Genomic DNA, 22,791 nt, shown 5'->3' on the forward strand with positions numbered 1-22,791 from the left:
AAGTGTAAATCCTCACCTGGAGAGAGCAGCATCCTGCGACACTTCAACACAGAACTATAACGGGTAGAATGGGAATTCCCATTGAAACCAACAGTGGATTGGCCTGGGACACTTAAAATGGCTGCCAGAAAATTAGTAATGTAATGAAAATGAGGTGACGCTGAACCGTTTCACTCTGTTACGAGCATTTTGTTGTGTCTGTAATATTTAGTGATGTAAGTGAATGGTGAATTTAGTTCTGCTTCTGTTTCCACTGCGGACTGTTCGTCAGTTTGTTTCTCCAGCTGAATGAATACTGACATACTGCTGTCTGTTAGAGCTGGAAATTATTTATATCTTGATGCAACATGGTCAAGTTCCCATGGTCGGGAAATTAATTAAAGTCATAATAGATCGTAATGTATGGACGTATAACATATGTAGTTTATCTTTATGTAGACTGAATTTGCCCTGACATTGCACAGTTTCCATAGTGTAGTGGTTATCACGTTCGCCTAACACGCGAAAGGTCCCCGGTTCGAAACCGGGTGGAAACAATGTGATTTTTTTCCTTGCAACATTATAATTAATCTTTTCTTTCTCCTTTTCATTCGCTCTGTCTCTCTTTTCCCCTTTACAAAAATAGACAAGTCAACTAGGTGTAAAGAGATATGATCTCATGCATTTATTCACATCTCTGTGTAGTTCTGTACTGAATGTTAGTTTCCTCTTGCCTGCAGTACAGAAGAGGTCCTGCAAGTTAATCCTGCAGCCGGGCTGCCAGTTCTGTATTCTTGAACTGTCCTCCAACACATTATCCAACAATTAATAATAGTAAAAAATTGGCATATATTAAGCATTTCATTTCATTTAGAATGCGCAGAGTAGTTGATAATTGTGCAAAAATATAATAAAATAATAAGTGCAAAAAGTGGAGTAATATATAATTTTGTTCCAAGACTACTCCAAGACATTATTACATTACTGTCATTAACAGTTGTGATCAATAATCATGATCATCGCAGTTCATCTTTATAAGGTCAAATTCATGACAAGATTGCCACACCTATATATATATATATATATATATATATGTATATATATATATATACTGTATATATGAGAGCTATAGCACAAAATCAGTTCCAAAATGTTGTGGCATATTTACACTGCTTGGCCCTAGGCAATATAGAGTAGAGTACCAAGTAGTAATTATACACACAAACCATTTTCAGGTGCTGGGCCAAAAAATAATACACCTTTATTCAAAAATGTGTAAAATGAGATTGTTTCAAAGGCCTCATGTGTCTGAAACCTGTACGTCTGAATGAAGCCCCCCCCCCCTCCTCCTCCTCCACAGTGCATTAAGTCAATCAGGTTCAGCTGTGTCTTCTTCAGCTTCTTTCCCCTGAGCTTCACTCACCCAGCAGTTGTTTCATCAAGCTGCTCCAGTAGAAATGTGCCGGAGGAGGGAAGGAGCTTCTGGTCTGTGAGGTTTGAGCTGCTGAGGGAGCTGCTCCTGGTCTTTGTTTTGTTTTTTGGCCTCGAGGTGTTACAAGTCAAAGCTGATCTTCCTCTGGAGGTCTGGAGCAAATCTGTTTGCTTGAGTCATCCAGCTTCCACTGTGTCTTGTGTTAGTTTTAGTTGATAGTAGTCTTTGCTTTTCTAGAACAGTTTAGTGTGAGTATAGTCGTAGGATTAACCTACAAGAGTGTGTTTTATCCTGGAGAGCCGCAGGAGTGTTTTTAAAGGATACTGAGAGTGTGGAGGTCGGTGCTGCCTTCAGTCTGGTAGGGTTTGAGTCAGAGTTTGAGTGTAAAGCCATGAAGGAAGAGATCGCCGCTGCTGTGTTCTTTGTGGCTCGGCTGGCGAAGAAGTATGGCTGCCTGGACACTGACAGCAGGGAGCGCTTCGCCGCCGCTCTCACCTCCGTTCTGTTCGAGAACTACAAGAACCACTGGGACCCCAACGCTCCCAGCAAGGGCCAGGCCTACAGGTCAGTACTGTCCCGAGAGAAGGACTTAGTCTGTCCCACTGCTTGTCCTTAACAGAGTGATTTAGAGGAAGTGTCAACGGTCACCTCCAGATATTTATAGTTTGATATGAGAAAATGTTTCAGGATGTAAAACATCAGCGGTAAACGTCAGGTTTGGCGTCAGTCCCTCAGAATCAAAGAGCGAGGGCTTCTTTCTAGAGCCGCCATTTTGCACCGAGAGACGTTCAACAATCATACAGGGAGAAATCCATCGTAGAAGAGGAGAGAGACCAGTTTCTCCACCACAGGAGCAGGAGAAAGACCAGAATGCACTGCAGCAGCAGGAGAGAGACCAGAATGCACTGCAACTACAAAGTGAGTTGTTCCTTACTCAAAACCCAACCTGGTTTTGAGTAAGGAACAACTCTTTTTCTCAACTGGAAAAGCTCTCTTGCTATTACTATTCTCTCTCTCTCTCTCTCTCTCTCTCTCTCTCTCTCTCTCTCTCTCTCTCTCTCTCTCTCTCTCTCTCTCTCTCTCTCTCTCTCTCTCTCTCTCTCTCTCTCTCTCTCTCTCTCTCTCTCTCTCTCTCTCTCTCTCTCTCTCTCTCCACATGTAACTCACAGCTGAAAGCAACAAGTTCAGGCCCCTTTTCTCAGGCTTGTCAAAAGGCATTCTGGGAATCACTAACTGAAGTAGACGAGGCAGGTTGAGGGAAACTTCATCACAAAATAACTCCTGGAATACTTTGTTATATCTATCATCCATCTGTGATATTCAGTCTGTATCTGAGGTGGCTTAATGTGAAAGGTGAATTCCCCCTGGGACCACCTGCTAAAAATGTATGCAATCATGGTGCTGTAGGATGGTTTTGAAAGTGTCCACTGAATTGTTAGTGTGAAAAAAGAGTGACTCTTGTTCTAAAAACTGGAGTGTAAATTATGGTTTTAATATAATGGTTTGCAGTGGTGAAGTGTACAAATGTATTGCTACAGTAGAAATTAGGAATATGCTGTTGGGATATTTAAGTCTATTTACATTTCTGAAAGTGTTGATGTATTTCCTGTATGTACTCAGACAGAAGTTGAAGTGTTTCTCCTCCCTCACGCTGTGTTGTGGCTCCTCGGTGTTCCAGGTGTCTGCGTATGAACCGTGTGCAGCTCCGGGACCCGGTGCTGCAGCAGGCGTGCGTCCGCAGCACGGTGCGGTATGAAGACCTGGGTCTGCCCAGAGAGCTGACGGTGTGGGTCGACCCAGGAGAGGTGTCCTGCAGGTCAGACGGCTCCGCCCCCCCACCCCCACCCCCAGTATAAAGCGGTATTCACATTATCGCAAAAACAAGGCTCTTCCACGATGTGTGCCACTTTGTGCAGCCTGATGTTTACCCGCTCCAGCACACTAGGTGGCGCTGTAGTAGCTTGCTGACAGGGAACTACATGAGGCTAAATGGTAGCAGTAGCTAGATCTCTACCTTCACCTGCTCAAATAACGTCTTTGTAACAAACCTGGTAGTTCAATCTGAAGGCCGACATTTCACCATGCAAATGTGTTTTGGTCTCTGTAAGCCTTTATGGAATTCTTATAGACCTCGGGAAAATCCGAGACGCGCACAATCCAATTTTCCTCCATTTTGGACCGGCAGCTGTACAGTTACATGCCGGCCTACAGTAGTCGGCACACGGCGGGTTCAAAGTTCAACAAGTTCGACCTTTCGGCATAATCGGCGCAGAACTGTAGCCTGCAAAAAACTTACGTCAAAAAGTTACGTAATTTTGAACATGATTACTTCCCAAATGGAAAATATTGGATCTTTGACTGGCTGCTTCTTTGAGCTGAGTTTTTCTGAAGTTGAGAAAAGTTAAACAGGATGCTGACCCCTTATTGTTTCTATTAGCAGCTACTCTAGCTGGTCGCTATGGAAACAAATTTGCTTTTCATTAACCGCACAAAATGTGGCTAAGGGACACTTTTTTAGAATAACTTCCCTGTGATAAGCGGATGAATGAATCCCTCCCCTGCAGGTACGGTGAACACAGCACTCCGTTCTGCGTCTCGGTGGTGGACCGCTGTCGCCGTGGAGACGGGGAGTTTTCCCGCCGCATCCAGAACGCCGTGGAGCGGGCCGGCCTGGACGTCCAATCGGGAGCCTCTTCGGACGAGGAGGAGGGCGGGGACAACAGCATGAGCAGCAGCAGCAGCGGCAGCCTATCAGCTCTCTGCCCCGCTCCGGCCCCGCCCACCAACCCAGAGCCCAAAACCATCCCGACTGTCAGCAACCCCAACAGTGTCTACCAGGTAGGCTGGGAGATGTATTTTATTAAATATCAGATATGATCCACATCTAGAGAAAATGAATGTAAATGTAAATGAATTCTTTATTTAAAGGCCTAATCTGTTATTCTGGGTTTCAGTGGAGAGTTTTAGTGTCCCATGATGCTCTAAATGTTTCAGAGGCTTTCCACCCTGACAAGAAGAAAAGTAACTGAATACTTTTTTGGGCATAAAAATGGTCAAATTCAAAGTTACTGAATATCTGCTCCTCTCTCCTCAGTTCAGTGAGTTTGCTTCCGGCGCCCCTCAGACCTGGGTGACGTACCCGAAGAGGAAAGCCTTTTCTGGGGATGGGTTCGCGCCTCACGCCCCCCCGCCTGGAGGCCCGAGCTCCCAGTTCTCCGGACAGAAGGGCTTCAAGCCGTACCGGCCCTCCTTCACCTTCACCGGGCCGCGGGTCGACAAGTACCACTGGGTCAACAATACCCGCTAAGACCCAGCAGCCAATCAGGTTACTGCTCAGGACCGGCTCAACATGGCGGCAAACACGGCAGCCATGATGCCAGATCTGATGATCATAGAACCTGTTTTCATGGGAAAAAAGGAACAATTCTACCCCCCCTCCTAAAATGAGGACAGTTTATGTATTTTAAAGGATAAAAGTTTAAGTTTAATGATATATTTGTGAAATGGTTTAAAGTAATAATGATTTAAATAATGCTGTTTAAGCATGTTTTTAAACTTTCGGAAACGTATTTTAAATAAAACCTCCTTCTAAGTGTTGCGTTTTAAACTAAAATGAAAGTGTAACTGTGAATAAAGTAACATTGAACTGTCATTGGAAAAAAAAAACAAAAGTGTCATGTTTTGTGTCTTCGTCCCTGTGTCGGTTCCCCTGCTCATCTTGTGTTTCTTGTCATTAAAGTGCCGGTGTTTGGGTTCCACATCCAGCCAGGCTCTGTCCCACTTCTGGTTCTACTGCAGGAACATCTAAACATCAGAATACTGTTTGTTAGATGGGGACATTTGGCTAAATATTACTGTCTTAATTTTCTATTATCTCTATTGGTATTTTAATCTTTATTTATTTGTCTAATCAAAGTTACAAAGTGCTTTATAATCAAGATAAATAAGGTTGAATAACTGACAGATCGATGAAAGAAAAGGACAATGAGCAGGGATGAAAGACAAGTTAAAAATAAATGGTTCCAGCTGCAAGGATACAACGAATGGAATAAATAAGACAAGGCAAATAAAATAAAGTAATGCAGAACAAAAAGCACTTGGAGGACATTGTTAAATATAAGGCCGACACTTGGGTTTAATGCAGTACAAACCTACAACTTGTAAAATGTAAAGGGACTAATAAACGTACCTCTGTAATGGTTTACAGAGGAAAAAAGGACAACACACAAACAGGACAATAATAAATTAGTTGATAATGAATAATGACAAACACAATTTTTTTTTTTTACAGAAAATGATTTCATAAAAATGGGTTTTAGGCAGAGATTTAAAAGACTAAACAGACTTTCTAACCTTAGTGATTTCTTCACAGTGAGGAAATTAATTCATGGAAACACTACTTCTCAAAACTCCTCTTCTCATTGGACACTGAAGAGAAAACTGCAAACTGCTCTAGACAGACTTTATTTCTGGGTCCATAACTACATGAACTTCGGACAAACTCCACATCAGTATTTAAATATCCTGACAGTTGTAATAACGCAGTGTTTAGGTGAGACTTCAGCCTATTTTCCTGTCGGCCAAAAGGCAGAAGGTGGCGCTCGTGTGGCGGAGCGGCTGTGTGTGGCGGCGGTTGTACTGGTGGTGTTGTTAGTGATTGGTGTGTCAGAACAATCAGCTAACAACACTGCCTGCACAGCAACCCCATCAGAAACTCAGGGAACACACAGGAATCAGTCTCGGTGACGGCTAACCACAGAACCTGAATGAACAGAATGGTTCTTCCACTCTTTGCTAATTTGGCTAGTTCAGCATAAAATGGTGAATTTTAAGTGTTAGTTGCTATGGTGACAACACAGTCTGGACATTAAGGTGTAAAGTATGTCACACTGTGCGAACTGTGCAGATGAGTCTGTTAGCAAACTGTCAGAACTCAACTGGAAGCTAACGTTAGCGACGAGGCTAACGTAGCTTCATCACAGACTGTACTTCTCTCTCTAGCTCTTCTAGTCAACATTAGCATGTTAGCAATCCATGGCAGCAAGGAGACAGAGAAGCTGCTTTGGTTCTTGCTGTAAAACCTCTCAGCTCAGTGACTTGCTGTCAGTCGCTTTATAGAGAGCCTAAGTCCCTCCCCTTCCGCTGTCCACCATGGGACCTTATTTCGGAAAAAATATGTACGGTAGTCAACGGCGAGAGACAAATAATTGTTTGATCCCGTTTGAATTGTGCCATGAATTACACATATGATGTTTTGTCAATTTAAAAGATAATTTTGCAAGTCAAGAAAGTCGCAGTTTGTCGTAAGACTGTTGAAGTATGGTGTTCCACCGGAAGGGGAGGGACTTAGGCTATCTATACAGTAGCTAGTCCAACGGGTCACAGCAAGATGGCCGCCGCTCCGACCGTCCAGGAGCGTTGATTTGAATGGGAATGACCGATCTATTCATTCAAGTTCTGTGCAGCTAACATAGTACAGTACTGACTCAGATGCACATACAGTGTAAAGAGACAGTGAGAGACTGTGCTGTATCACTTTAAATAAATCCATCTAAAACGCAGCCACTTGTGTTTACAGTTTCTATGGGGATTTAGCTGTGACTGTGTTAGGCTTATAATTACTCTAAAGGCCCAATCACATCTAGAACAATAACTGTACCAGTAGAGCTGCGGTCTTCAGGGGTTTTGGGGTTAAGCGTCTTGCTCAACGGCACGTCAGCAGAAACTGTTGAGAGAAGGGAGAGCGTTAGTGATTCAGTTTCTCAGTCCAGAGAATCGAACCATCGAACCCTCCCGTCACAGCCGGCTCCTCTCGCCTCTCGCCTCTCTCACACTGCGAGCCACATGGTCGATATGTCGCTCTGTTCTGACAGATTGTGGGCGGGGCCAGAGCTGCGACATTTTGAACAGGCAAACCAGGTATTTTTTCTCTGCTCTGGTAATGCCTTTCATAATTTTTTGTTGCTTTAACGAGGTAGCATAGTCAGCTGGCAACTGCTAATTAATGAAAAATAAATAGAAAAAACGTAGAGCTTACCATCGACCCCGATGATGGACGCACCCGTTCTCCAAGCATCGTTTCATTCCTGTCATCTTTAAAATAAAAGCTGTAGAAAACTGAGGAGCTTTGAATGTCTGGAATCAACTTCTCCGTCTTACACTTACCGAGCGGCGCTGTTGTTCACGAAACAAGAAGCAGAAATCTGATTGGCTGTTGACGGCCGACGTCCATGGAAACTTTTCTCAGCTTGTTGAGCGTCCGCACATCGGCTGAGTTTCCCCAGTCGCTCAGCTGTGAGAGAGATGAATGTATTTCAGTGCGGCTCAGTGCTGCTCAGTGTGAACGCTCGGTGTCAGCAGCATGACGATTCAAGTCTTGATTCAAGTCCTCGTGTGTTAAACCTGAACAAAGTGCTGTCTGTCTGGAGGAAGAGTGTTGTGTTCCTACCTGCTGCAGCTTGACCACTCTGTTTACAACTGACCGCTACTGAGGAAACACAACCGTCTCCACAGCTACACTGTACTGTGTGTGTGTGTGTGTGTGTGTGTGTGTGGTGTGTGTGTGTGTGTGACCTGTGCCCGTGCCTCAGGTCGTGCCCAGACTTGCCCCTGGCAGCAGGTAGTTGATGTTTCCAGGGTGAAGCAGGCAGCAGCAGTAAACACTGTAGAGCTGCAGATAGATCCAACCAAGGTATTTCTGTCTGTCCCTGCTTTGTTTTAATCAGACTGCATTTACTCAGCTTGGTCCCACATGACCACATCACTGGTGTGTTTTAATGAGTTAAAATGAGAGATAAGACCAATTTTGTGATAGAAATAAACATGGAAATGAGAAGAACTACAGACTCATCAGGATCTAGGTGTGACTGGACTGATTTCCCAGTTACAACAACAGCTCACTAAGAAACCACCACATGTAGTGGTACTAAATGTAGATTACCAAGTCAAATCCAAGTCAAGTCCATGTCATTAATGTCAAGTCTCAAGTCTAAATGTAGAACATCAAGTCAAGACAGAACAAATCAAGAGTCCAATATCAATTTAATATCTTAAAGAAAACTAAATATCTAGGACTTTTCAATGCAATATGGTTTTAATAGGATACAAACTTGGTAAGAGCATCATGAGTTTGATTTCTATAATCAGTTTCAACTTCAATAAATTCAATCATTCCATACAAATTCAGAAAACAGAATTTAAATTCAGTCGTCCGCTGGAACAAATCTCATCACTTTCAATCTAAGTCATTTACACAAACACAAGATCTCAAGTCAAGACTTTAGAAACCTTTTCAAGTCATCAAAGTACAAGTCAGAGTCAAGTCCCAAATCACCAGAACCCAAGTCAAGTCAAGTCTCAAGTCTTCTCTTCATGCATCAAGTCAAGTCTCAAGCTATTAAAATTGTGACTCGAGTCCAAGTCATGACTCGAGTCCCCCCCCCTCTGTTTAAAACCAAATATAAGACTTGCACTTAAATCCAATGTCTTTTAGGGACTTGGGATTAGAGAATATACCTTTTTAGGACCTACAGACAATCTTTCAGTTTACTTCTCTTCCCATTGTCTCATAATGTTTCTGTAATTAATCTCTGTGTTTATTGTGATTATGTGTTTCGCCTCACTTTGCTGCAGGTTTGGCAGCAGTTTGCACCAAAACAATGACATTGTTAAGTAACGTTTAATTCTAGTATTCAACTTGTGTAGCTGCTGATAAAAAGAGGTTTGGACACGCTGGACTATAGTCACCATGTTGCTGCCGCTCAGCCGGCGCTCCCTATAGGCTGAACAGGCAAATGCCTCGGGCCTCCTGCATCCTTTCATTTATTTTTTCTACTTTCACAAAAAAAACCAAAAAAAAACGTACCATTCTTATTGGATACATTACGTGCCAGTGATCATAAAACCAATCAAAAGCTCTGATTCAGGGGACGCCCCCCCCTCCTCCAGCAATACATGGATCTTATTGGCTGAGGCCCTTGAAGCCCTCATATTAAGCTCATGTCCACACAAAAGGAGAGACAGATTCACCTTTGTATTTATTACATTTTATTTTGATATCCATGTGCTGTATGTTATAGTAGTTAACAAACATACAATGCTTTAAAGACTACATTTTTACTCAGTCTTCACTGCTTGATGCTGGGTAGGATTTGTCTTTAAATGGGGCCTCCACAGAACATTTTGCCTGGGGCCTCCAGTGGTTTAGAGCCGGCCCTGCTGCTGCCTCTCCTCAGCTGAGGTAACGCTGACTCCAGTGATGCCCTTCATAACATCACATCACCATAGTCACCTGGCATTAGAGCTGGGCGATACGGTTTAAATCAACATCTTGATAATCATAAGGATTTTTTCTGATATGGATATATATCATGATATGGCTCACGTATGCAAAATCACATGTTAAATAATCAAATTAATGTTCATCCCATTGAACTGAATGGTGATGTTAGGATGTGATGTCAAACAAAACTGACATTTTCAAATAATATTCCTTAAAAATGTTTCATACCTCATTTTGTCCGTTTTTATACAATTTGCTTGTTCTCATCAGTTCAGACAGCAGAATTGTGTCATGATTTCCCAAAATCACCATATGATTAATTGAAAGACAATAAACCAGAACACTGAATTATCGGCCAGCTCTTCCTGACATAAACATATCAGTTACTTTGTAAGATCCATGCAGCCAGACTGTGGGCCAACATGGCTGCTGATCAGTGACTTTAGGTTCTGCGGCAGTTTTTAAGAATGCTGTGCGTGCTCATCTGATTAAAATATATTCCTGTACATTTAATTTAGTTGATGATTAAATTGATTCTGATTCATGTAGCTGTCTTATTTTTACAGAGAGAACCTAAGTCTAACCCTCAGTCTGACTCCCTCGTGTAAACTGGTTTCTTAAACTGGTTGCAATATGATGCATACTGGTCTATAGATGACTTCAACTTCAATCCCATGATAAGAGACTAAATGTTAACTTGGGTCCCGGCTGTTCACTGCAGGCTGAGAGTCGGCGCTACATGAAAACTGTGCAGACTTGAAGCCCCGGGTACAAAAACAGTTTCACTTTTGATGCAACGGAGGAAGTTTTTCTATTTTATTGAACAAAATGAATCCACAGAAATAAAGCCATTGCCGATATAAGAGTACAATATATAATATATCACCGCATCGATTACAATCACATGTAAAAAACAGACAGAAAGTCACATAACGCTATTGTGCAAGTGCGAAGGACTGAGTGAGGAGAACAGGAAGGAGGAAGGACTTTGTTGTATTTATTTTTTTGTAAGTGTGTGCAAGCAGCCAATGGAGAGGCTCCTTTATCAGGGCACGGGATCAGACTGGCCAATCACAGCCGTTGTCATTACGACGTCCTCTGGTGCTCGGTCACATCCGGTCGTATATATTTTGCCACGAGTTAGCGGCGAATTTGGAGAGTGTCCATTTTGACCAGCGAGTCACCGTCTCCTGCATTTATATAAAGTAAGCGCATGTTTTTGTTGTATCTGTGTATTGTAATATACGTCATTGTGTTCAGCGCTGTTCGCTGATTCGTCTCATTATGTTTCCCGTCAGCTGCTTTTCCGTATTATCTCACTAATAGTAAAACTAGCCAGCTGCCTGTTGTGATTAGCTAGAAAGCGGCGCTAGCTAAGCTAACGGTTGTGGACAGAGTGAATGGGCCGCAGCGTGATTAGCGTAGAAGTTAACCGATATGGTTTTTGTAGATTTAAATCATCATCCTGTGTTTAGAAAGTCGTTTAGCTCAATCTTGAAGTCTGCTGTAGTTTCGTGATGCGACCCGGTCACGGTGTTGCTAAGCTAACGGCTAGCCGGGCCTGCATCTTGCGGTGAGCGGTAACGGAGCAAAGCGCGCTCGACTTGAATACTCAACATGGAGATTAGCCCGGTGTGTCCCGTTGTCTCTAATGTGGATTCACCGTGAGGCCACACGCCGTTAAGAAGCACGGCAGCTCACCGCGGCCTTGCTGATCGGCGAACACAAACACACCGTAAGACATGGCTCAAGACACTTTTTGCATCATGGAGTGTTTCTGGCAGCAGCGCTTTGTTTATTTTAATCAGAATTTAACCTTTTCTGATCTGTTCGCTCTGCTCGCTGCCTTCCATCATGGCGTATTTTGCCTTTTTAAGAAGACTGCAGGAATAAATGGCGAGCTAATTCTTAAATCCTAAAGTGTTAAGTCTTGTTTTACGAGGTATTTTGCCGAGAAGCAAAACTAAATTAAACGTATATTTTGAATGGAGTTTCGCGTCTTTCCATACAAGAGAACGGAACAGGACCAAATTCATGTCAATCCCGCTAAATATTCAAATTTGAAGCCAAACTCACTCGTTTGTCAAAGTCAATTTTAATGTCGTTTACAACATTGTTAAAACTTGTTTCCTCCCTGTGGGGAAACGGGGCCACTGGCTCAGCAAATTGTAATTGGATACAACATAGAAACATTTTTTTTTACAATTAAAGTATTTCAAGAACATACTATTTATATAAAGTATGAATGAAAAGTGAGGGGGAACAAAATCAGCATTATGCAGTTGTGCAAAATAAAACTGCAATTGAGCATAGTAAGACGAACAGAAAATGAGTGAAAATATGTATAATATAAAAATGTGCTAAAATGAAATGTGTGCAGTATGAAATGAGTGGACAATTGACAAAATTCATGCAATATTTACAATTGAAAGTATATGCTGAAAACATAGGCTAGATGCAGCTTATATACACGCTGAATTAATGTTTATATCCTACTGTTGATGTATATTGTGGTATTTAAATGGATTTAAAACACAAAAAATACATGAACCAGAGACGCCTGATGGTCATTTTTCATTAAGTAGAGATGTGAAATAGTTATCAGTATAACATGTTTCAACACCGCTCTAAAGGTGTAAATAAAATAAAAAGTGAAAAACCTGTATTAATTAACCTGTTTACCATCTGCCCCATTGATTTTGATTCCATGTTTATTCATTCAGTCAGGGTAATGGGACAAAACATAGGAGACAGAAAGTGTAAGATATCAATTTGGTTCATAAAGTGGATATTTTACTAATTTTTTTTTATTGTTTTTTTTAAACCCATCTCCTGTTCATTTCTATTGAGAAACAAACTTCCTGTCCCTTCATTCCCACAAGGCAAATATTCACCAAACCAGATTCTGATGGCACGCCTAGACTCCTCTGCACCTTGATCTAGTTTTACTTGATGTGCTCTAGTGATGTAATCTTCAGCTGCGTTGGTTCACAAATGATTTTAAGTGTCTCCTGTCCCGTCTCAGTCTCTTGAAGAGCCGACCGTCAGCATGGCAGACGCTGAGAACCAGTTCATGGAGACGTCAGAGGAGAACGGCAACGAGGGCGCAGAGGAGGAGCAGAACGGAGCGGAGCAGGAGTTCGTCGCCGCGGAGGAGGCGCAGGACGACAGCGGAGACGGAGGCAAGATCAACGCCAGCAAAGGAGAAGATGACGCTGGGTGAGGAGGAGGAGGGGGGGGCGGCCGGCTATGGAGCAAGGCACTAACACCGCAGGGTTAGGGGTTCAACTCCCACCGGGGGCAGTCGCACTAATGTTTGTATGATACTATAGGGCATGTTTGGTAAAAAACGATATTAGTGATGGGACAATCTGCATATCGTACGATTCAATACACAATGTGGGGTTCAGGATTCAATACAACACAAAGTCTTAAATAGAACTTAAGTGTCAACAAAGTCTGACTGTGCAGAATTCTGTTTATTTCTGAGACAAATCTTTCTAGCGATGCCATTGGCTGCTAGAATGTAAACAACAATTTAAAAATGTCATTACAAAGTGACAGTAATATAATTTGGATGGAGAGCTTGTGAAACTGATGGTCAAGCGTCTCATTTGTGATTACTACAGCAGAATAACATGGAGCTGATATGTCACATTGATATATTGCTAATGCGGTAGAGCGGTTTTGGCTCCATGTCGGTGTTCGGTTGCATTGTTTGTAGGTTTCACTGCTGAAGTTCATATTAATGACGACACACAATTTAACAATACAAAAATTTGACGTTGTGGAGCTGGAAAGAAGTTTGTGATTTCAGCTGCGTTCTAATATGAGAAATGCCGTTCAGAATGGTCTCATTTCTTCCTCGCTGTTTGAACACCAGCTGGCCTCACTGATGTGTAGAAACAGGAGGCGGCGAAATGGACTCAGCAGACTGAAAACTAGATGGAGTAAAGTTTGGCCTGTGTGGCGCCATTTTAGCTTTCCAATTAAGGAAGAAGACAACTGACAAGATGAAGACTGATAGCAAGTATTATAAGAGATGGAGCAGGTCAGACTGGCAACCAAACCTGCAGTCTCCCTGTTGAGATGCACTAATGTTTTTGTTTTCGATCAGAAATAAAATTATTTTTTTAAGTCATAATTGTCTTCATTTAGAAAAAATACCAAAATAATAGCAAAATACTGTGATATTGAACCATGACTGGGTGTTTGTTGAACTGAGTTTTGACCACCGTGTCCCGTCTGTCTCGTCCCTGCAGGAAGATGTTTGTTGGCGGCCTCAGCTGGGACACGAGTAAAAAAGACCTGAAGGATTACTTCACCAAGTTCGGCGAGGTGTCGGACTGCACCATCAAGATGGACTCCAACACCGGCCGCTCCCGAGGCTTCGGCTTCGTTCTCTTCAAAGATTCTGCCAGTGTAGACAAGGTGGGTCCGCTCGGTGTTCGGCTGCAACAGTTTATTTAAAACATGAACCTGATTTCACCAGCGCTGTCTCTTCAGGGAGGCCGGTCCAAAGGCCTGGTGACCTCTGACCTTTACTAGTTCAGATGGTGGCTGGTTGGCATGTTTCCAGCCACTTTGCCGCTGATTAATTGTTGAAGGTCTCTTATCACCATTATTACACAGCTTTGTTGAATACTCTATTCCGATTGGCCAATGAAGGCATTCTGGCGTCTATTTCTGAATATCAGACTGCTGTTTCACATCGCTCTAGTTAAGAAGTCCGCTCCATTTTTTGATTTCAAATCATTGTGTGGCTGCACCGTGTGGCAAAACGCATTACTGCAGACAAACACTCTGCTAACCGAGGGTAGAAACCTGGAATGTTTTTCCACTATTCATTTATTCAGAGAAAGAAACTTGTGATTGCTGATTAGAGGCTGAACGGCAATCTTAACGGATTTGTTTAAGTCACTATGGTTACAGTTCTGCTACCATGTTGCCATTGATGCTATCTACGGACATTTCTATGGTTACAGTTATGCTAAACTATTTTGATTTTGCGTTTTTAAATTCCTTAAGCTTGTAATAAAATCATTTCAGTTAATATTTGGTGTCAGATGAGTAATGTTTTTGGTAAGCTGCGATGACGATGATCGGCCGTCTGCACAGTGTCCTTGTGTCTTGTCAGATTAGGAGAAGTTGTCATTGTGTAGAAAAAACATTTTGTACAAATGAAGTCTTTATTGAGCAGAATCTAATTAGCAATGTTTAAGTTGTATTGTGGAAATTTATCTTGTACATCTTATTTTAGACCTGACTTTAAACTCCCGCAATCCTCTTTGTATGTAAAATGAGTTCAAATGACCTCACATAGTTGTCATGGAGTGCTGCCATACAGCGTTGTAGACTGATGTGTGTGTGTGTGTGTGTGTGTGTGTGTGTGTGTGTGTGTGTGTGTGTGTGTGTGTGTGCAGGTGCTGGAGCAGAAGGAGCACAGACTGGACGGGCGTCAGATCGACCCCAAGAGAGCCATGGCCATGAAGAAGGAGGCAGTGAAGAAGATCTTCGTCGGGGGTTTGAACCCTGAGGCGTCCGAGGACACCATCAGGGAATACTTCGGAGCCTTCGGAGAGGTCCGCCATGCCACATAGACCCACAGTAGACCGGATAGACCCACAGTAGACCAGATAGACCCAGTAGACCAGACACAGTAGACCAGATAGACCCACAGTAGACCGGATAGACCCACAGTAGACCACAGACCTCCAGATATCACATTTTTTCTCCTCAACCCATTTTTCAAAAATGTGTAAACGCTGAAAAAGAACTGTACAAAAAGCTAGTCCACATGTATTAACAGTTCAAACTGCAATAATCCAAAAACATTAGTGAAATGGGAGCATTTTGTGTCCCAACCTTGGGTTTGAGTCTGTCAGATGGGACGGAACTTAAATGATCCCAGTGGGGAAACTGGGTCGGTTCAGCAGCAAAAATAGACGAATGGGAATGAAGCAGATGGGGTACAAACACCAGCACGTGTACACATATGAGAATAATGAGTTTCAGCATGCAGGCTGGGCAGAGTCACAACAGTGGGAATTACTGAGGCAAAGAAGATGAATGGAAAATGTTTCAGAAATATCTAAACAAAAGGGGAGAAATGTGAAAATGCTGAACTGCTCTCCTCCCTGCCCCCCCCCCCCCCCCCCTTTCCAGATCGAAACCATTGAGCTTCCAATCGACCCGAAATCGAGGAAGAGGAGGGGTTTCATCTTCATCACATACAAAGACGAGGCCAGTGTCAAGAAGTGTCTGGAGAAGAAGTTCCACACCGTCGAGGGCAGCAAGGTACACACACGCACATACACACACACACATGCTGCACACACACACAAAGGGAGAGAGAGAGACTGAAGTGTTTAAGAAATGCTGAAAGAAACGTAATTAAAAGCAACTAAGAACAAGGCCAGTGTCTAGAATTGGAGATGTAAACAAACTGAGTATTGAGCATTCGTAGGGAAATAAAACTCTGGATTGAGACTTGAGTGTGTGGGTGTGTGTGTGTGTGTGTGTGTGTCTTCTCCGCAGTGTGAGCTGAAGATCGCCCAGCCGAAGGAGGTGTACCAGCAGCAGCAGTATGGAGGAGGCCGGGGGGCTTATGGAGGCAGCCGGGGGGGGCGGGGCCGCGGAGGTGAGGAGGAGTCTACACCTTCATCTCTCTCTTCATCCCTGTAGTTGTTGGACCCACAGACAATATTGTCTCTTGCTGCTAACAATGAGTCCAAACTGACTTTGGAGATGTTTCACCCCACTTAGACTCATTATTGGCAGCAAGAAGGAACGGAGCTCGCTGTTGAACTAGAGCTGAAAGATATTGCTACGATTCATATCATCACACGTTCTTCTTGTCATAAATTATTTAGAACTTTTAAATTGTTTAAAGAAAAGTGGTTTTGGTTAAAAAAAAACTAGATGCGATGCAGATTTACTGACTTTGAGTCTGATGAAAGGTTTTGATTCTAAAACTTGTTCACAAATACAGTTTGGACCAAACTCTCTCTGAAGAAATTAACTGCAGACAAATGAAATGTAAAGTTTTTTTATTGAAGCAACTGTGATGGACTCTCCAGGTTAACGGTGTGTGTGTTTGTCAGGTCAGGGTCAGGGCTGGAACCAGGGATACGGAAACTACTGGAACCAGGGATATGGTAACCAAGGATACGGAGGATACGGCAGCTACGGCAACTACGGCAACTACGACTACACTTCTGGTTACTACGGATACAGTGGTGGATATGACTACAGTAAGTTGAGCGCATGCACACACACACACACACACTAGGGACGCACCGATACTTGATGCATGCTGGGTAAATCTGACACCCTGTTCTAGCCTGAGACCAAAACCTGATACAACAGCCTGATGGAACCTGGGTGTTCGTGTCAGTCTGAGATTATCTGTTGGCTGCTACACTAAAAACACAAATAAAATGACACCTCCTGAGGATGCTTTTTAACGGACAAAATAATTGACATTTGTCATAGAAAATGGATTGTGTCTGTTTTTGTCCAATAAAGCCAAAACCAAAGGTTTATATTGAGTGAAACTAATGGCTCGGTTTGGTAGTTTGTATTGGGGTTTGACCAATATGGGTTCTTGAATATATTATATATTTCTGAATCAAATTTGCTGATAGCCGATGACTTGTGCCGATATTTAATATTGTTAAATTTGAGCCTTTTTTTTTTTTTTTTGCACCAAAAATCATGAGGAATCAGTTTCCTCCCTGAACTTTCTTCTGGTCAGGGTGGAAAAGCTCTGAAACAGAGTTTACACCATCAGGGACACAAACTCTACATTGAAGCCAAGACAGCTGTAGGCAACACTGACCAATATACAGATTTGACTAAAAGGTCTGTCGGCCCCATATGTCGCACCAATCCGTTGGTCTGACCCTGCTTTGTCTTGGCTGTTACTGGGTGTTTCATCTACAGATCTCACTGATAATGGAGCCAGCGGTGTTGCTGCGTCCCTGGTGTAAACTTGATGCAAGCTGAGTGTGTAGCCGGATGGAAACCTGTCTGTCTGTCTGACTTGTCCCTCTTCCTCTTCTCGCAGCAGACCAGGGCAACGCCAGCTACGGGAAAACTCCCAGACGGGGGGGTCACCAGACCAGCTACAAGCCATACTGATCACATTGGAGTGCAAGGTACGACATGTTCCTGATCCAGACCTGGGAGCACGCCTGCCGCTGGAGCCACAAAAAACAAAACTACAGGAAGGGGCATGGTTCAGTGTCAGAGGTGTGACCAAGTCAACTTTGTTCGAGTCTCAAGTCAAGTCCCAAATCTAAATGTAGAACAGCAAGTCAAGTCAGAACAAATTAAGTCGATCAATCGAGTCCAGTATCAATTTAATATCTTAAAGAAAACTAAATATCTAGGACTTTTCAATGCAATATGGTTTTAATTAGGGCTGGGAATCGATTTAAAAAAAAATAATAATAATAAAATAACTAAAAGCACAGTTTTCTGTGAATAATCGCGATAATCTTTTTTTTTTTTTTCTCTTAAGACTGACACTTGTAATCACAGATATTTAAATGTAGAATGACCACTAAATCACCAAAATAATGTAGAATCAGCACAAAGGAAGTATATTTGAAATCAAATTAGGGATGTCAGTTTCGGTTAACTTTGCTTTCGATAGGCTGACACCCATTAACCGGTAACTAACCGGTTAATTTTTAAGAAAAAACGCAAAATGACGTGAAATACAAGAAAGTGGCGCTTTCCTTTTAGTCCGGCGCTCCATTGACTCAACTAGTGCAGCCCGTTCGCCCCGCTGCTGCACAGTGCTGTTCGCTTGTTTATTCAAAGTTTATTAATATTGAGCGTGTCCAAATTGCACCAAATCCGACGCTGCACGTCCTCGGGTCCCCAGCAATACACCCGCCAAGTGTGAAGTAGATCGGACGAACGGTTCTCAAGATATGCAAAGGACACACACACTCACTCAGACTCACAGACAGAGATTCCTTGTTTTAGTAGATAGATGAGCTTTGGCGCCGCATTTCGAAGTGCTGTCCATTTGCTGTAATTTGCATATAAATATCTGAACTTGTTATGCACGCCGTGGTGTAGCCCGTTTTAATATACGTGCTGACTCCGCCCGCCCGTCCGGCCAGTTTCGGCGTACGCCGGTAACAATTACAAGTGGACCCTATCCTACAGTCCCTGCTCTCAGCGGAGGGAGGGGAGCTACGCTGTGACCGTCAGACCTCTCTGGATTAGACAAGCAAGTAGAGAAAACCGGCATCAGCCGAACCAATTTATTGCCAAATGCTTTGGGATTCAACACTTTAACATTGCTTCCCATGGTCAGAAAAAGTCGCCAGATTTGTCGCTAGTCTCTTTTGAGAAATAAAGTCACCAGGGGGTCTGAAAAGTCGCTAAGTCTAGCGACAAAGTTGGCAACACTGGGCAAATTAACCTATAGACCGACATGCTTAACCGGTCAAACATATTCTCTGTGGTTAACCGATTAACAGTTAACCATTGACATCCCTAAATCAAATACTATTGTTTAATGGCATCTTTTTAATTGAAAACAGAGTCTCCCCTGTGAACTACACATCAGCCATGTCTATCAAAACCATCCAGATTAAGCTTGAAAGCCATTTTTCTTTGTATTCACTAACTGAAATAGTTGCTGTACAAGCGCAGCTGAAACTTTGTCTAAAACTCCATCCTGTCCTTCTCCATCATTAGCCAGGATGACTTGACTGGCCAGCTGCTACCGAAAAAAAACAAAAAGCAGAGCTCCTGTACAGCAGCAGCCTACAGGCTCACGGCGCCACCTAGAGGCTGTTAAACACAGACTTGCCTTGACTTGAGACTCTGCCGATAGCCAGCAGACCAGCAGCTGTGTATTCAATCCAAATGACAGACATGACGTGATGTGACATCAGGCGCATTAGAGATCCATTTAGATCAATTTATATTCATTGACCAACTTTTATTTTGCCTATGCATGGGAAACTCCGTGCAAAAAAATCAATGCTGCGTCAATTGCGGAAATTTTTTTAACGCGTTAATTCAAATTAATCGCAAAGATTGTTATTTTTCCCAGCCCAGTTTTAATAGGATAAAAACTTGAATTTTACACAGTTCCCATGGGCCTCAGAAGTCTTGAAAGTGTGTTTGATAAAACCAAGTGTGGGGATCCAGTTTCCAGTAGAACTGCCTTTGAAAAATGCGTCTGCCTGGAAAAACTGAAGTTTCCGTTCAGGTTCTGCAAAATTAAACGCTGTCCAAAATTTCGCAAGTATGGCTTTAAAAGCCCCGGGTGCTGAAGGTCAAGGAAAGATGGACATCAACCCCTGATGGGAGGTCACTGAAGATCATTAACAATTCTCTCTCTCTCCCCCCCCCCCCCCCCCCCCCCCCCCCTCAGGACTCAAGTGATCCGGTGTGACTGTCGGCTGGAGGAGCGACACACTGGGCTTGACTCGACCTCTTTTATGACAGAAGACCATTTGTACAGAAACCATCAGAATAAAATGTAACTTTTCCACGTGTTTTTTTTTTTTTATCCTATTGTTTTTAGGTTTTATTTCATTTTTTCCCGTTAGTGTGTGTTTCTTTTTTTTTTTTTTTCCTTTTTCCGTTTTTTTTTTTTTTTTTTCCTCCACATTTCCAGCGATGGAAGTGTAATTTTTACTGTACTTTTTGGTACCTGTTTTGATTCTAATGTATTGTAAGGGTTGTATTTTACATGTTTGCTGGCTTTACAGGAGAAACCTTGACGCTGTAAAGGAGCTTTTTTTGAAAAATAAAACAGTTTTCAGTAATTTTTCGTTCTGGTGCTTCCAGACTCTGGGGTCGCAGTTTAAAAAAAAACAAAAAAAAAAACTAAACTTAAAAAAAAAAAAAGTCGTCACTAAATGGGCATAGGATTGAGATTCAGCTTCCTGGTTTATGGGATTTATTGGACCGGAGGGATACTACAAGATGCACCATTACCCAGTGAGCCAGTTAACAGAAAAATTAATTTGTCAGATGTAACGTGGATATTGGTCTGTCATTATGAAGAATGTGAATTTCATTAACAATGTCAAAAGTCGACTGGCTAACTGAATAATCGTGCGTCTTCACGTCCCTCTAGATGGTAGATTGGTGATTTTTAAATGTGGGATCCAGTGTACCGACAAGGGATTTTATTTGAGTGATAACTCCTTTAAACCTGAAGAGACTGTCTGCCTCCTGCTCGCAGCCTGCAGGCTTCGCTCCTCCAGGATGCCTTGAATTAACCTGGATCTGTCATTTCTAGACGCATGCAGATGTGTGGGATGTAATGGAAAAACGGGTTTTTAATAGCAATGCAGCGGTCTTAAGCGCATGTTGTTGGGGACAACAGATCCTGCTATTTCAATGCATCATTTAAAAAAAAAAAAAAAGAAAAAAAAAGCTAATTGTTTTAGTTTCTATGCTGACTTTAATTTGTGTTGGTAAAGTGCCATTGGTCTTAGAAATTACCGTTCTGAAGTTTAATGTCTGCTAAGTTTCTCTGCAGCGAGCTCCGGCCCTCCGGAGTCTCCTCAGCTAGTGTTTTTGGCAATTTATTAGTAATAAACATTCTGGTTTATAATGATCTGTGTATTTCTAATGCTTAATGTTACTGTTAATGATAATCTGTGAATACTGAAGAGTAGGCAGTAGGAACTGAAGATTAATGGTTTGGGTCCTTTTAGTTTAAATTCACAAGTCTTTTGGCATTTAAAGGCACTTGAGTTACTGTTGTCAGGACTTTTGTTTTGGCACAGACATTTCAACTTGGTGTCCAATATTTCCTCTTTCTGTGAGTTATACATGTAAAAAAAAAAAAAAAAAAGAAAAGGTAACCAATGTAAGAACACCTTAACTGTAAAGACAAAAAACAAACCTACAACTTGGATTTTGTTTGCCACAAAGGCCTGAAAAATTAATTTGATAATTACCAGGTTTTGGAAAGTTACTTGCAGAAAAATCTGGAGCAATGATGAAAATGAATCGCCTCTATACACAAAACACATTGTATGAAGCTGTAAACTGTTACTTTGAGGAGAGATTTTAGTGAAGTATGGAGTGATGTGGTCCAGTTCAGTCATATTGGTTGTAATATCTTCAGCTGTAGTCTGATGGCCTAGTTGACCATGTGATGCAGCCTGTCTGCCTTCAGCCTCAATGATCTGTCAGGCCTAATGCAGAAGGTCCTGGTCTCCAGTCAGGGTTTACTGTCCTGTCTGCTGCATGTGGTCTGCATGAGAACAGACACTCGGGTTCCTCAGGGATCAGTTAGGTTCCTCAAGTTCTCAGATATCAGTTGGGTTCCTCAGGTTGTCCTCAGAGGTCAGTTGGGTTTCTCAGGTTGTCCTCAGATATCAGTTGGGTTCCTCAGGTTCTCCTCAGGGATCAGTTAGGTTCCTCAAGTTCTCAGATATCAGTTGGGTTCCTCAGGTTGTCCTCAGAGGTCAGTTGGGTTCCTCAGGTTGTCCTCAGAGGTCAGTTGGGTTCCTCAGGTTCTCCTCAGAGGTCAGTTGGGTTCCTCAAGTTCTCAGATATCAGTTGGGTTCCCCAGGCTGTCCTCAAGGTTCAGTTAGGTTCCTCTAACTTGCCTGAAAGTGTAGGGTTTTGGACTGGAGAACATGCATCCACACCTATCTGACAGTAACACATCCAAACTGTTCAATCAGATGTCGGTACATGATTCTCCTACATGATGTATACTGTATGAAGGAATGAAGGAAACTGTCAAAACCCACTGGTGAAGAACCAGTGGTAGATTTCATTTCTTAAGCATTCACACACTGCAGTGATGAGAACATCAGCCATGTTTCTCTGTGAAAAGGTTTGTGGTAGAAACTGAGAACCTCCTGACACCCAGCAGGAAAATGGTTTTACAGTTGTGATTATTTTTTACATGTTTGGTTATAAAAACAGAGTTTAAACAAACAGTGAGTCAGGTGTCCACTATGTGTTCAGTGATGTGTTCAGTAAGAAATAGCCTATTGCACATTCCTGAAAATCCACTTAGCTGTTGCTAAAATACCTATCTTCATAAAACAATTTGATAATACCTTTAAAAACATTAGATCATTTTGATTGGTTA

The 22,791-nt window shown here is 42.4% G+C and overlaps 2 protein-coding genes and 1 non-coding gene across 4 annotated transcripts; all 3 read left to right on the forward strand.

Annotated features, from left to right (window-relative positions):
• The first annotated feature begins 463 nt into the window (after positions 1–463).
• On the forward strand, positions 464–536 carry trnav-aac (transfer RNA valine (anticodon AAC)). The gene has a single exon. It is a non-coding gene; the product is annotated as a tRNA-Val (tRNA).
• Positions 537–1,802: 1,266 nt separating this feature from the next.
• On the forward strand, positions 1,803–4,718 carry btg4 (B-cell translocation gene 4). Its single transcript, XM_071923215.2, has 4 exons — positions 1,803–1,975; positions 3,090–3,227; positions 3,976–4,249; positions 4,506–4,718. The coding sequence occupies exons 1-4, from the start codon at positions 1,803–1,805 to the stop codon at positions 4,716–4,718; spliced, it is 798 nt and encodes a 265-aa protein (XP_071779316.2).
• Positions 4,719–10,837: 6,119 nt separating this feature from the next.
• Positions 10,838–21,294, forward strand: LOC139929896 (heterogeneous nuclear ribonucleoprotein A/B-like). Of its 2 annotated transcripts, none has more exons than XM_071922968.2 (9): positions 10,838–10,897; positions 12,718–12,911; positions 13,955–14,123; positions 15,116–15,274; positions 15,858–15,989; positions 16,230–16,332; positions 16,796–16,945; positions 17,761–17,851; positions 20,098–21,294. In XM_071922968.2, the coding sequence occupies exons 2-8, from the start codon at positions 12,742–12,744 to the stop codon at positions 17,832–17,834; spliced, it is 957 nt and encodes a 318-aa protein (XP_071779069.1). In that variant the 5' UTR covers positions 10,838–10,897; positions 12,718–12,741; the 3' UTR covers positions 17,835–17,851; positions 20,098–21,294. The 2 variants fall into 2 exon arrangements, with proteins under 2 accessions (XP_071779069.1, XP_078143028.1); XM_078286902.1 differs by lacking the exon at positions 10,838–10,897 and adding an exon at positions 11,928–11,931.
• The last annotated feature ends 1,497 nt before the right edge of the window (positions 21,295–22,791 follow it).

Source organism: Centroberyx gerrardi, chromosome 11 (assembly GCF_048128805.1).
Source record: "Centroberyx gerrardi isolate f3 chromosome 11, fCenGer3.hap1.cur.20231027, whole genome shotgun sequence".
Lineage (NCBI taxonomy): Eukaryota > Metazoa > Chordata > Actinopteri > Beryciformes > Berycidae > Centroberyx > Centroberyx gerrardi.

Excerpts from the sequence above, each read along its gene's own strand:
- btg4 (XM_071923215.2), top strand. The coding sequence starts at position 1,803 with ATGAAGGAAGAGATCGCCGCTGCTGTGTTCTTTGTGGCTCGGCTGGCG. Across the intron at positions 1,976-3,089 it reads AGCAAGGGCCAGGCCTACAG|GTGTCTGCGTATGAACCGTG; the intron begins GTCAGTACTGTC and ends TCGGTGTTCCAG. Across the intron at positions 3,228-3,975 it reads CCAGGAGAGGTGTCCTGCAG|GTACGGTGAACACAGCACTC; the intron begins GTCAGACGGCTC and ends CCTCCCCTGCAG.
- LOC139929896 (XM_071922968.2), top strand. The coding sequence starts at position 12,742 with ATGGCAGACGCTGAGAACCAGTTCATGGAGACGTCAGAGGAGAACGGC. Across the intron at positions 14,124-15,115 it reads ATTCTGCCAGTGTAGACAAG|GTGCTGGAGCAGAAGGAGCA; the intron begins GTGGGTCCGCTC and ends GTGTGTGTGCAG. Across the intron at positions 16,333-16,795 it reads GGGGGGGCGGGGCCGCGGAG|GTCAGGGTCAGGGCTGGAAC; the intron begins GTGAGGAGGAGT and ends TGTGTTTGTCAG.